General features: G+C 44.2%; 1 protein-coding gene across 1 annotated transcript in view; it reads right to left on the reverse strand.

The window, feature by feature from the left end:
• abcc6a (ATP-binding cassette, sub-family C (CFTR/MRP), member 6a) overlaps positions 1-13,697 on the reverse strand; it is a gene marked incomplete at its 5' end in the record, with an annotated part of 30,345 nt that overhangs the window by 10,976 nt on the left and 5,672 nt on the right. Inside the window, 8 exons of the mRNA XM_083906331.1 lie at positions 249-341; positions 429-590; positions 815-992; positions 3,325-3,531; positions 4,921-5,052; positions 5,189-5,250; positions 6,663-6,785; positions 9,869-10,006. Of these exons, the coding sequence (XP_083762457.1) occupies positions 249-341; positions 429-590; positions 815-992; positions 3,325-3,531; positions 4,921-5,052; positions 5,189-5,250; positions 6,663-6,785; positions 9,869-10,006 (1,095 nt within the window). The remainder of the gene's footprint in view (positions 1-248; positions 342-428; positions 591-814; positions 993-3,324; positions 3,532-4,920; positions 5,053-5,188; positions 5,251-6,662; positions 6,786-9,868; positions 10,007-13,697) is intronic.

The following is a 13,697-nucleotide window of genomic DNA, read 5'->3' on the forward strand; positions in this document are numbered from 1 at the left end:
AGAAAAAAAACAAAACAAAACGATGTCTTCCGACTGCCCACCCTTTCCTGTCATTGTTTTTCCAAACACGTTATATGGGGCTAGACATCAAAAGGACAAGAGAGAGAGAGAGGGAATGTACCATCCAGGCCAAACACCCACACACACACACACACACACGGCTCTTTAGCCACTATCTAAACCAGCTGTGGCGTCCCTGACCCTGACACGCCAGATGTCGTGAAAGGATCTCTGTAAGAGCCGTTTACCTGCAGCTTGCTTCTTTTCTTGGCTATGAATCCGTTGAGTGGAAAGATGAAGATGACGGTGGTGATCCCTGCCAAAGCTGACGGGCCGAGGTGCTGAGTGAAAGAAAAGGATACAAAAATATTGCGAGGGGCGGTTTCGAGCAAATCGTGCACCTCCCATTCGTGCAGCATCTGACGTACCTGCCAGAGGAAGAAGAGACAAAGTGCAATCTCGATGGGCGCCAGCCAGACAGCGTTGAAGTAGACCACAAAGTCCATGAGTTTCTGAGTGTCTGCAGAAACCAGATTCACAATCTCGCCCACGGTGCAAGTCCTTCTGGCCGCGCTGTTAATCACCAACGACTGGAGTGACGACGAAAAAAAAAAGACAAAGGCGTTCAGACCTCAGTGCATTGTCTGCAATATAATTTTTACACCCTCAGACGATCACTCCTCTTAGGTAAGAGAGCTGTTAATCATCACGCTGTAGTGCAGTCTGGAAGCAAAGCGGGGCTTTTTTGTTGTTGTTTTAAGGCGATAATTCATGTCGTATCTGGAGGTCAGACCTCCGCGGACAACGGACCCACCTTCCTGTAAACCAGGCCCATCACAGCCGTCTTCACTCGCATTCCCACTGTGAAGCAAGTGTACATGTACTGATGGTGGAAGAGGGACTGCAGGCACGAGAGCAGGAACATGAGGGTGGCGTAGAAGTAGCCTTTCCACAGCGGAGCGTCCTCGTCTCTGATGAAGCCCAGGAGGAGACTGTGAGGTGGAGTAAGACAAGTAGAGGGTTAGATCATCACTCTGTTACACATACTTTTTTCATTTAGTGCACTTAAGTATCACTGATTATACTCTTTGAGGAGGAAAATGCCGTTTGTTTAAGTCACTCTCACTAATTTCTTGCTACACCAATGCTGCCTCACACCGCCATCAAAATCCCGCTCAGATATTTAAACCATATGTTAAATTGTACGTCGTTTCCCTGCATTAAACAACACGTTTGGGCTTATTTCAGGGAGCGTCTAAGAAGAGGAGGCCATCGACTTAAAGTCTAAGTGCATTTCAATTTGTGGCAATAAATGGTTTAATTATGATGAGAGTTCCTGACTGTTGTAACACATTTAAGCACATAAAAATAAATCTCGGACCCTCATTTATCGAGTGTGAGACATAATATTTAAAAAAGGCATTAAGATGAATGGACAGAAATGAATTGAACCTTTTGAACACAGCAATTTGGCATATCTGAATAACTGGAATATACATATATGTATATATAAGATTTAAAAAAAAAAAGTTAATTTTTATTTGAATTTAATTAAAAAAGATACTCTTAGAAATAAGGGTTCCAAAAGGGTCCTTCTACAAGGGCTGATGTTCTTCCCGGTACCATTTGCTTCTGAAAAAACATTTTCCAGAAGAAAGGGTTTTTCAAGGGTTCTTGGTAACACTAATAGTTCCAGAAGAACCATTTTGATCCAGAGAACCCTTTAAAACCCCTTTCCTGAATAAATGGTTTTAAAAGGGTTCTTGGTGGAATCCTCCAAAAAGGGTTCTCCTATGAGGACAAGCCGAAGAACCTTACATGGTTCTACTGAGCACTTTTATATCTAAGAGTGTAGTAAAGTGCTCCTTCCACCTCTATCTGACTATATATCAGAACCCTTCATCCGATGGGATTTTCCTTGGAAAGTCACAAATGATACAGAATCAAAACAACTTCTTTCACCATGTTTTTTTTGTTTGTTTTTTTTTCATTCTCATTCAGGCTGGTATTATCTGACTCTGATTGTGTGTCCTAAGCCAGCGGCCTTGAGCGCTGCCTTGTGGCTGCTGGCTGACTGGTCGGCACGGAGCGCTGTCGCTCGGAGGTTGCGCAACGAGAGCTCCGGCTGTGGCCGCGCTGCCCTCACACTTGGCCTGCGGCTCTCTTATTGTGGTCCAATTGCATTTCTGCCATTTAGAGCCTCCTCTCGTCTACTCTCCACCCCCCACACACACACACAGAACGCTGTGGTCTCGTCGACTTTTTCTTGCTCACAGCTCCACGACCATAATTAACACTTCCACTGATTCTGTGCTGTGCATCAACAACAACATTCCAGTCTGGCCAGTGGGACGATGGCGTGGAGGGTGGCGGGTCAGTCGTGACCTGTTTTCACCGCTGCCAGCTTCTGTTTTCGTTTGGTCGGTTGTTTTGGTCGTCGGTGTACGACAAATCATTCAAAATTAGAACGACGAAGGTGATCGCTCGAGTGGTGCTGACGGTGGCAATATCGCTCTATCTGGACTGTGGCATTTCTGTCTTACCGCAACTTTCTTCACCCCGTGTTTCTTTAATTATCATACCAGGAAAATATAAATCTCTCACTTAAATCTGCCCGTTGACACGATAGCGTGCGTGCGTTTAAACTCAGGTCATTTTAGCCTGACCACTGAATATAATGAGTTACTTGCAATAAACCTGCTTCTAAGGAGCTGTGTTTCTATAACCGTTTTAGGTCACACTTTAGATTAGGGAAACACATATTCACCACTGACTAAGTCACATGCGTCAAACTCAAGGCCCGGGGGCCAGCTGTGGCACGCCAAGTCATTTTATGTGGCCCCACGAGTGATTAGTTGGTCTTAAAAATAGGTCTATGCTGCTTTAAAGTTGCATATAAGGTGCCATAAAATCCTCCTAATATGTCACAGAGACTCAGGAATAATGTTCATATAACAAACAATCAGCCAAAATATTTGCATTAAAAAAAAACATTTTGCAGACTGCAAATCATGTTTATGTTTTGAAATCATGTTTTTTTGCCATGTGGCGCCACCTACCGCCGTCTACCAATCATTGCAGTCAGTAGAGTCTCAGCTGCCGAGCAACCACGGGTTGCCAGTTACGTCAGAAAATGAAACCTAAAAGACCTGGGTATTTTGAATTTGAATGTAGTAACCGTTTTTGGCCACATTCTTACATATGGCACCTTTAATTGTGAATATGTGCTCCCCAATCATGGTGTAATCAAGTGTTACTTCATGTAATTTATGTGTATCGTTTGTACAGCACTTTGTTTTCAATGCACTTTAACTTCCGTCTTACCTGAGCACCTGGGGGATGGCGAACATGAACGCGTCGTGCAGTATGATGCACAAGGTGCCGGTCAGGAAGTACGGACCGAACTTTTTCGCCAGCGTCCTGAGCAGGAAGAAGCCCGAGCTTTGCTCCTTCTGCAGCTTCCTGAGGAGCTGAGCCTGGTCTGGCAGTCGGCTCCCCAGCGCCGCGCCCGATGCCAGGGCCTTCTCCTGCCTGCAAAGTGAGAGAAAAAAACGCACACACACACACACACTTAGAATCATCTAGACATCTGTGTCAGAGATGCTCTTTCTTGTCCTTAATGTAAAACAGACTGTAGCGCACGCACAAAAAAAGGGTTTGAACGTGTGCCATTACTGATGGACTGAAGAGTTTGCCAACAGCAGTGAAAGACATTATTCAGCGACACAGTAATTGGATTTCACAACACAGCTTCAAAGCACTGGCTTATGCTAACACGCTTTGAAAATTGACACAGGGTTCTTGTCTTGACATTATGGCACTGGTCGTCCCCGAGCGGCTCTTTTTGGACCCTATTTTTCGGTAACTTCTGGCAATGAGGCGTGGCGTAATTTCAGTTTAACCGCAATCATGGAGAATCCGCGCTCCGTTTGGGTCATTAATTGAGCACGCGAGATGTTAATGTCGCAGCCGGTGTCCGCCGCCACACGTTCATGTTACACGTCTATGGCAGCTATTTACAGACGATATTAGAGGGGATATTATGGAATATTATACGTCCTAGGGAAACTCTGTTAGTTAGTAAAACTTCTGTCGTCAACGTCCTCTCCGCTTCACTCGTGGTTGAGATATTTTTGAGAGGGGTTCTGGGGCACTTTATGTTTGCTAATTTCCAGCATTTGTGACACTCTGTGGTGACTCTGTTGTTGTCAGTTGGGGCGGCAGTAGGTGGCGCAGCGTACCAAAACATACACTACCGTTCAAAAGTTTGGGGGTCACTTAGAAATTTCTTTATTTTTGAAGGAAAAGCACTTTTTTTCAATGAACATAACATTAAATGAATCAGAAATACACTACATACATTGTTAATGTGGTAAACGACTATTCTAGCTGGTTTTCAATGGAATATGTACATAGGTGTATAGAGGCCCATCTCCAGCAACCATCTCTCCAGTGTTCTAATAGTATATTGTGTTTGCTAATCGTGTTAGAAGGCTATCGGATGATTAGAAAACCCTTGTGCGATGATGTTAGCACAGCTGAAAACAGTTTTGCTGGTTCTTTGACGAAAAGGCAAAATAATTATTTCTCATCTTGTCAATGTCTTGACTATATTTTCTACTAATTTTGCAACTCTTTTGATGAATAAAAGTGTGACTTTTAATGGAAAACACCATAAAATTGTATAGGTGACCCCAAACCTTTGAACTTTTCCATCCAAAAACAAAAAAAATCCATGATTTCATCATGGAGCAACAGACCATTATCCCATACCACATCTTTTACTAGATCGAGGGGAAAACAGAAAACCAAATCTGGCCAAACAGAATCCCGTGTTTTTGGATCCATAGTTAGTGTGGCAGACCTTAAAGATGTGGGAAATCTGTTAACCATTAAGCATGACTTATCGGTGGTTCTCACTTTTGAAGTTTGGCACACTCGGCAGTCCAGTCCTGCTGAAGCTCCGACATGATTTTGTGCGACGTGTCTTCCTCCCTCAGGGTCCACAGGTCCTCGGCTGCCAGCGGCGTGCGATAGCCTTTCACAACAAGGCTGTGGAAGCAGCGAGAGATGATTCACTCACGCAGATCGTCAACAGAACACACATATTATCGTAAACAAGTACAAACTGTTGCTGTAATGAGGCCCGAGGCCAAAGAAATGACGGGGTTTCGAAGAACCATCTTACCCGGTGAACCACCAGAAGAGAATCTTTGACAGGAAAGAAGCGTCTTTCACGGGACAAGGATTCTGCAAGAGATTAAAGACAAGAGAGTGACTGTGTTTTTGTCGCAGTAAATCTTTACAGGATTTTCCAGAAAAGACGTAGCAAAGGCCGTCATTTCATGGCGTGCTTACGATGTGCAACTATGTGTGCAGAGTCAGGTGGTCCCATTGTGGCCGACAGAGGCCGTGAACTCCCACAGGTCGGAATAAATAGAGTTCAGTGTTCGGCGCGAGGGCGAAAGGTGACGTTTTGAGGTCTGGTGCAGACAGAGCGGAAATGTGTCATCACAAACCATCGCCAGAAAGTGCTGCACAGACACAGAGGGTTTGTCCTCCGCGGCTTCCCTCCACCCTGCCGCCCCCTCACCGTGGCGGGTGTTTTTGCTCTCTTCATCACCAGCGCTCTCGCTGCTCGTCCTTCTCGCCTTCCTCTCTTCCTGTGAGTAAGTCTAACCAAAGAGCGTGGGGTGGAGGAAGAGGAGGAAGACACACAACAAGGAGCGACCGATTGGGTGTGTCCCCGGCCGCTCCAGACTGCGGCTTGTGCGCCCTCAAGCCTCCGCGCCGCCCGCCAAGACTTAGTGAGGGACTTTTCCAGTTATTTTGTTTATCGCCAGGGAAATATTACATCACACCATATGCTTGATTGATTCGAGGCTCATTTACATTCACGTGCCACAGCTTCCTGTTTTCCCAGGCGTGTGTTTTGAGATAAATATTAATTAAAATTTTGGCCATAAGACCTATTTTCCAACTCAGCCGGTGTGATGGAGACCTTTGGAGATGTTTTCAAGAAATTTCAGACTATTGATGTACATATATGTGTTGATAGAACAATATTTGAAACAAAACGCATACATTTTTGAGGGACTACTTTCTCAACAGAGAGAATTGCAAGGTTGGTTTCATTTCAAACATTCTATCAACACAGATATGTACATCAATATTCTGCCGTTACAATTGATTTGCCTCGGGTGCACTGTGGCGTTGGTATGAGTGTTTCTAATGCCATGCTAGCAGGTACCATTGACTTGCGCTAGCCATAGCACCAGCGAACTCGGCAACTAGAAGAACTGAATGAAATTTCTTGAAAACGTCTCCAGGCGTCTCCATCACACCGGCTGAGTTGGAAAATAGGTCTTATGTCCAAAATTCCGAAACTATCACTTTAATGGCTCTGCCATCGTGCGGCCAGAGCAGCGGTCACGGTGTTAACCAACGCTGAAGAGAGTGAGTTGTGTGGATGGTATGCAGGAGAACAACTTCTCACACAGGAAGCCAAAGAAGTGAAAGGACAGTGAGGGAGGAGGAAGGAGGGAGTGAGGGAGGGAGGTGAATCACATCGAAACACATGACGAAAAAAACCACACGACAGTCGCTCAGGGATTTTCTGTCCGTGGGTTATTGGACGTCTTTTTTTTTTTTTTTTTGCCTACCTTTTCCAAGACGGTTTTCCCCACTGGTGGCTGGTCAGCAAAACAGCACAGGATGAGCTGGGCCAGCTGGATTGCGAAGTAGGAGAAGAAGGCGAGGTATCGCACAATGTCGGAGGTAATGCCCTGAGGAAAAAGACAAGGAAAGCACAAAGAGTGTGGCGGTTACGGCACAGAGTTTAGGGTTTTACTTAAAAAAACGGGCCAGAAGAGGTTGACACCAGATCACCAGGTTCACTATACTGTATGTGTTTTCCCCTGTAGGCTTTTAGGCTAAATCCAACATCTTTAACGGTGTGCTCTATATAAATGAAGCGGCCTCTCAGTCACGCTAAGCGTGGCCCGTATCTGCAAATAGGAAGATTGTGGTTTCACAAACAAGCACCCTTACTTTCAACCAAGGCAGCCTGCTGTGATATTAACCGCTCAGTGACTCTTGCGGGGGGGACATTTTCTTGGGACTGGCGTTGTTATTCTTGACGTACAGAAACTGCGGCGGCTGGCAGAGGCATTGTTTACTACTGGGTCAACACCACCGCCACAGCCAGTGCAGTATGGGTATTCACGACGGCAAAAAAAAACAAAAAAAAAAACACCACGCCACGGTAAACACTTAAATGACTTTCTGCGAAAACTGCGGCGATCTCTGCTTAGAAAGCCGCGATAGGAAGGCGCCAAACAGGGCCCCCGGGGTGGGAAAAAATGTAGGTCAAAGCGACTAAGAATGGCCAAGGGTCCACAAACATGAACTCTGTCAACTCCAGCCATCGACACTGCAACGTGAAAACGTCCTTTAGAATATTTCGAATATGAATCAGTAAAAATCTGTGTATTTCTTTCACTGTAAGCCAGACACATAAAGGCAGAAAACCACAATACATTTTTTTTGCCTTCTTATGGGGCAAGTGTGAGAGGAGACGATTGATAGACCTAACACTTTCACAGCAGCGCTCTACATATTTAAGCACCAACAGGTTCAGCTGCTTCTCTAACACAACCCACCGCTCCCTGCACTAAAAACTTAAAGGTGCATCTAAAGCAACTGGCCGTAAATTCCTCCTAATATGTCACAGAGACTCAGGAATAATGTTCATATAACAAACTGAACTCACCAACAACAACAGTACAGACAAAATATTCGCATGAAAATAAATATTTTGCAGACTGCAAATCATGTTTTGGCGTCATGTGGCGCCACCTACCGCCGTCTACCAGTCATTGCAGTCAGTAGAGTCTCAGCTGCCGAGCAACCACGGGTTGCCAGTTACGTCAGAAAACGAAACCTAAAAGACCTCTGTATTTTGAATGTAGTAACCGTTTTTGTCCACATTCTTACATATGGCACCTTTAATCCACGTGAAAAAACCTGCATCGCAGCACAATATTTTAAGGTCATTGTCCAAAAAATTTAATATACCGCACCTTCACGGTCTCCATGGCCAATCCTCGCTTGACCCAGGGTTATATGACGAGCGTACATTTTCCCAATTAATACAAAAAAACCCAAGATATTAAGTGCTTGTGTTCATAAAGGATGGTTTAAGTAACTTTTAATGATGTTCTTTGTTCGTACAGAAGTAATTAACTTCTATTTACTGTCCAGACAAGAGAACGGCGGCGTCACTTTCCTTTCCAGGAAAGCACACGAGCATGTTTCCACACAGGAAATGCATTTTGAGGAAATCACAAAACACCCTTGCTTTGATTTTAGCTACTTCTTCTTAGTTCTCGTTTTTTGGGATTATTATCATTCATCAGTCATGTGACATTGCGACACTGCATTCCGTCGACTGGATGATCGCCTGTCATCGCCTATGGGACGACATGAAAGGCTTACACATTTATGACGATAAACGTGTATAATGGGGTCGTCTCGCGTTGTGTGTGTGGATGCATAGATTTCCATCTGGCTGTGTTTACAGCAGTGAAGGCCCATAAACACAGCGCTGACGTTCCTCTGGTCTGACCCTGGGCTGCTGTGTCTCACCAGCAGTTATCCCAGGGCCATCATTACTCTCCCCCCAAGCAGTGTGGGAATGTCACACTGGGGACGATAAAACAGAAATATGGATGTGTGTGTGTGTGTGTGTTTTTATAGAAATGCAAATGTGACTGCCCCACAGCTCTGCGCACCTAAATAGAAACTATGTGACTGCCCCACAGCTCTGCGCACCTAAATAGAAACTTATCCCATGCAACAACAATGATTGCAGTGTCTGACAGGAGACACAGGAAGAAAGCGGCACACTTAAACACACACAGGCTTGACCAGAATTGGCAGTGTCATCCTCCAACACTTGGTTAACTTTAGGGTTACTTGGTCAAAATTGGGGGATGAAATAGAAACTCTTTGCTGACACATGGATATCTGAAGTTTATGCTCCTTGTGTCTAGACTTTGGGCAAAGAGTGGACTTGATTAGATATCCCAAGGGTTCAACGGGTTCAGACAAACACCCTCCATGTCTGCCAGGAGACATATCATGCAAAATCAGCTTTTTAAATCATTTCAATACTTATATTTGGGACTCTGGAGGCCCTTTGAGAAGGCAAAAAGATGACTCAGTTATGTTTTTGTGGTCCGCAAATGTTGATTCCGCGCTCATTGCTACGTCACAATGACACATTCCTGGAATTGTTGTCTATAGTGTTCTATTCTAGGCTGCACAGTGCAGCACAGAGTTCTACACAAACTTCCAGCCTCAGAGGATTTACGTTGTATATACGACGGCAATGTGCCGGCCAGAGTCGGCAAATGATGGCTTTTCCAAATGCTAACTGCTGTTAGCTGCCGCAGCCTCAGTGACGCTGACGCAGCTTCCTGTGTCTCATTTGCATTTAAAGAGACAGGCGCTCAAAAGCGAGCGTTCGGAGCAGCGCTGTTTTGGCAGGTGCCATATGTAAGAATGTGGCCAAAAACGGTTACTACATTCAAATTCAAAATACAGAGGTCTTTTAGGTTTCGTTTTTCTGACGTAACTGGCAACCCGTGGTTGCTCGGCAGCTGATACTCTACTGATTAATTATATGATTTGCAGTCTGCAAATGATTTTTTTTAATGCAAATATTTTGGCTGTAATGTTGTTGTTATAATACACCTTTAAGGTATTTTGACCAAAGCGTGTCACAGACATGTTCATTAGGACACCAGGGAACTAGGTTATAATAGGGTACAATATGGCTCCTTTAATCAACAAGCTAATTATTTACCTCGTCCATAGCCAGCTGGATTTTCGCCCGGAGAGGCACCAGGGAGCACACGACGGCCAAGACCCAGAACAGGAAGAGGAACACTGAGGAGCGGCAGCCCCTTACTCTCTCCAACTGGATGATGCACAACGCCAGGATCTAGAAAGAGACAGAAAAAAAACATCATCTGAGAATTCACATGTGTGCTTGTTATTGCGCGGGAGAGGAAATAAATCCATCTCGAAGCCAGAGAGAGCAAGAGTGCCAAAACACTAGGGCAGGAAATCACAATTTCCAAGTCATAGTTTTTTTTGTTTTTTTTTAAAGTAAATTCAAACCAAAAATGTTTTTTTGTGTGTGTGTGTATTTCCCATGGTGCAGTAGCTTTAACTTAACTGCCAGTGATTTTCAACCAAGCGTGGAGGACAGAGTCGGATATAAGCTAATGGAGCAGATGGTGGTTTTAAGGAACGCACTTTGTTTTTTGGGATTTCCCCCCTGGCCGTGGGCACACACACATGCGATCTGGCAAATTATCGCCAAAGAAAAGTGGATATGTACTAGTATGTTATGCTGCATGAGCTGGACACGCGCTCTTGAGGTCGAAAATGTATAGAGACTCTAGAGAGTTTCAGTGTTGGCGGACATTTATCTGTCTGTCATTAGCGAAGACCCAGATCTGTCATTCAGACATTATAAATGGTTGCTGGCCAAGTGAGACGTCACAGTGGCGGAGGAGGCTGGTTGTGTCCTGTTATAAACTACAGTGGTCTCATAATTATATAGGGTTTTTTTTTCCCCCCCGCTAACAACCTGAATCACCGTACGGGCAGATGTGTGACTGTGTAGTGTTTTTGTTTTCGTGCACTCAATTTCCCTTGACTCTTGCCTGTCCTGTCCATTGAAGCGTGAATGCAGATAGACAGCCACTTACAGTCATACATATGAGGAATTTAGAGCCTTTAGTCTACCTCACTTGGATGTTCAAACAGGATGTGAACAGTGGGAGAACATGCACAACTCCAAGCACAGGACCTTTTTTGTGTCAAATAATTGACTTTTCCAGGCTAGTGTTTACATAGAAACAGCTTATTTGTTTTCTTTAATACTTGATTGACTTGTTTTTCCTCAAACCCAGTATTTAGGGTTGATATGATGAGCAATGTTTGGTCTGTTTTGCTTCCCTAAAACGACAAAAATATCTGTCTCGTTCACTCCTAAAAGCTCTACGTCAGCCATTAGGTGGTGGGCAGATAGCTGCTGCAACTCAATAGGAGGTCAAAGGTTAACGTTAAGGTTGCAGGCCACCAAACCAAGACGACGTGTACACTCTTAGAAATAAGGGCTCCAAAAGTGTTCTTCTCCAAGGGCTGAGGTTCTACCTGGAACCATTTGTTTTTCCAACAATGGTTAAAGGCGCCATATGTAAGAATGTGGCCAAAAACGGTTACTACACTCAAATTCAAAATACAGAGGTCTTTTAGGTTTTGTTTTCATTGTAGCTCAAACTTAACTGGCAACCCGTGGTTGCTCGGCAGCTGAGACTCTACTGACTGCAATGATTGGTAGACGGCGGTAGGTGGCGCCACGAGTTCAGTTTGTTATATGAACATTAATCCTGAGTCTCTGTGACATATTTTAGGATTTTATGGTCAGTTGCTTGAGATTTATTACATAACACACTTTTAACACTAATGGTTCCAGTAAGAACAATTTTGATCCAGAGAACCCTTTAAAACCACTTTCCTGAATAAAGGGTTTTTAAAGGGTTCTTGGTAACACTAGGGTTCCAGTTGGAACCAAAAAGGGTTCTCCTATGAGGACAAGCCGAAGAACCTTATATGGTTCTTTTTATCATTTTTATTTCTAAGAGTGTAGAAAGACAGCTCCATAGACATACTTTTTTGAATAACAGCGTTAATGTTTTAAGTAAAAAAACACTGGGTTAAGACAGGATTTTCAATATTTTTGACATCAAACATTAAAAGCTAATGTAATGTACAAAACTGTGGGTGTATACACTATTTATGATTATTATCCTGTCAGATTTTCACATTAAAAGCAGGAACTTCCTGTTTCTGAAAGCTGGTTCTTTACGTCCTGACCCGATGAGGATGAGGCTGAGTTTCAAATGTGTTTCATAACCAAATGTATCTGCTCCTACGGGGAATCCCAGTAAACAAACAAAGTATCTAACAGCAAAAATCCCTCTTATTTTATAAACCATCAGCGCAGTCAGTGGGGTGGAACCAAGTCCATCGCTAAGCCCCAAATCAGAACCCTTGCCTTCTAATTAAATAGGGAGAGTGCAGTGAATGGGGCAGCTTTACGCAATGTTATTGCTGATTATAGTCAGTGTCCTGGCTGTGCTTTGAAGCGCTTTCATCGCGAGCGGTCGTGATGCATTTGTGGCCTGAGTGACCCAGGCACAAAAAAATAATGTATTAGCAACAAAACAAGCTACAAAACACGAGCGCAATGTTCACCACGGAGGGCGATGTGGGAGAAAACGATATCCTTGATTAAAGATAGATGTGGCATGTCTTGCCACCTATGATAAATGATGCCCTTAAAATAATTTTTTTTCTTTTTTTTTTTTAAAATGTGGCGTCTCACCCTAAAACGTGCTGGTGTTTACCCAAGAGTCTGAAAAAGACCGCAGGTGGGCAAGGCTGTCTGACTGCAGGAGCTGTATGAGGCTGCAGAGAGAGGAAGCTTTGTGAGGGAACGCCTGCTCGGCTCTCTGTGGGTCGGCTCCGCCGGATCCTCCCTATCTGGGTCAGCGCAGCCTTGAGTCGCATTGTAATGCTTTTATCGCTCGTGTGCAGCAGCGTAAACAGCATTTTGAGCTGATCGTGCCACCCATGTTGTGAGCTGCAAACCCTCCCTCTGTTTGCCCCATACACAGAGTGGAATTGACGGTCTGAGAAACATTCGGGGACCGTTTCCATCAACACAAGCTAAATAACGATCTGTGGCCCACTACACGGCCATCAGGGTTTGATTCGAGACTTTTGGAGGGAGAAAAGACAAACAACAATTGTAAAAATGAAAGACCTGAGCAGTCACTGATTTGGACCAAACCATTTTTGAGCTGTTCCTCCTTTATGGGTTATGTTTGAGTAGCTCTAAACCGTCTTTCCTTTCTATACAGCATTGCAATTAAACATCTCAGCACCTATAAATACAGTTTTGGTCAGAACAATGGCGCTCAAGAAGGAGCTGGCGTCGAAATCTACCCGTCCAGCAGCGGCACACCTGTTGCAGCACCTACAGTACAAAGACCCAATCTTTCTGTGTAATTACGCTAAACATACGCTACGATTGCGAGTCATCACTTTTGTATTCTGTGGCTTTGTGTATGTGTGTTTTTGCAGAGCCAAAATATTGGAAGCGATTCAGATGAACTTGAACCAAACTTCGACAAACGCTAACGTGTGATGTGGGCGTAATTAAACAAAAGAATAGGCCGTGATGCGTTTCAGATGGAACAAAAAAAAAAAACAGAAATATTATGGTTTATATGACAAATTGCAATAGCGCCAAACAATTGCATTTTCATTGGACTTGAGCGCTGCAGTACACTGAGGTCCACATCAAATAGTCATAGATGTCACCACACATACATAAACACACACGCTGTACTCACACGGTGAGTGATGGCTAAATAGAGGCCGTGTTTTCACGGCGCTGTAATATTTGCGTTGCCTGCAACACTATAAATCTACCCCCCCCCCCCGTTATGCATCTTTTGCGCCTCAGTGTCTGGCCAACATACATATGCTATATATGCTTTCATGTGTCTGCACATTAGCACGTGAGCAGAAAATCAATGGCACGGATGAATAGT

Source organism: Microchirus variegatus (genome assembly GCF_963457635.1).
Source record: "Microchirus variegatus genome assembly, chromosome: 19".
Lineage (NCBI taxonomy): Eukaryota > Metazoa > Chordata > Actinopteri > Pleuronectiformes > Soleidae > Microchirus > Microchirus variegatus.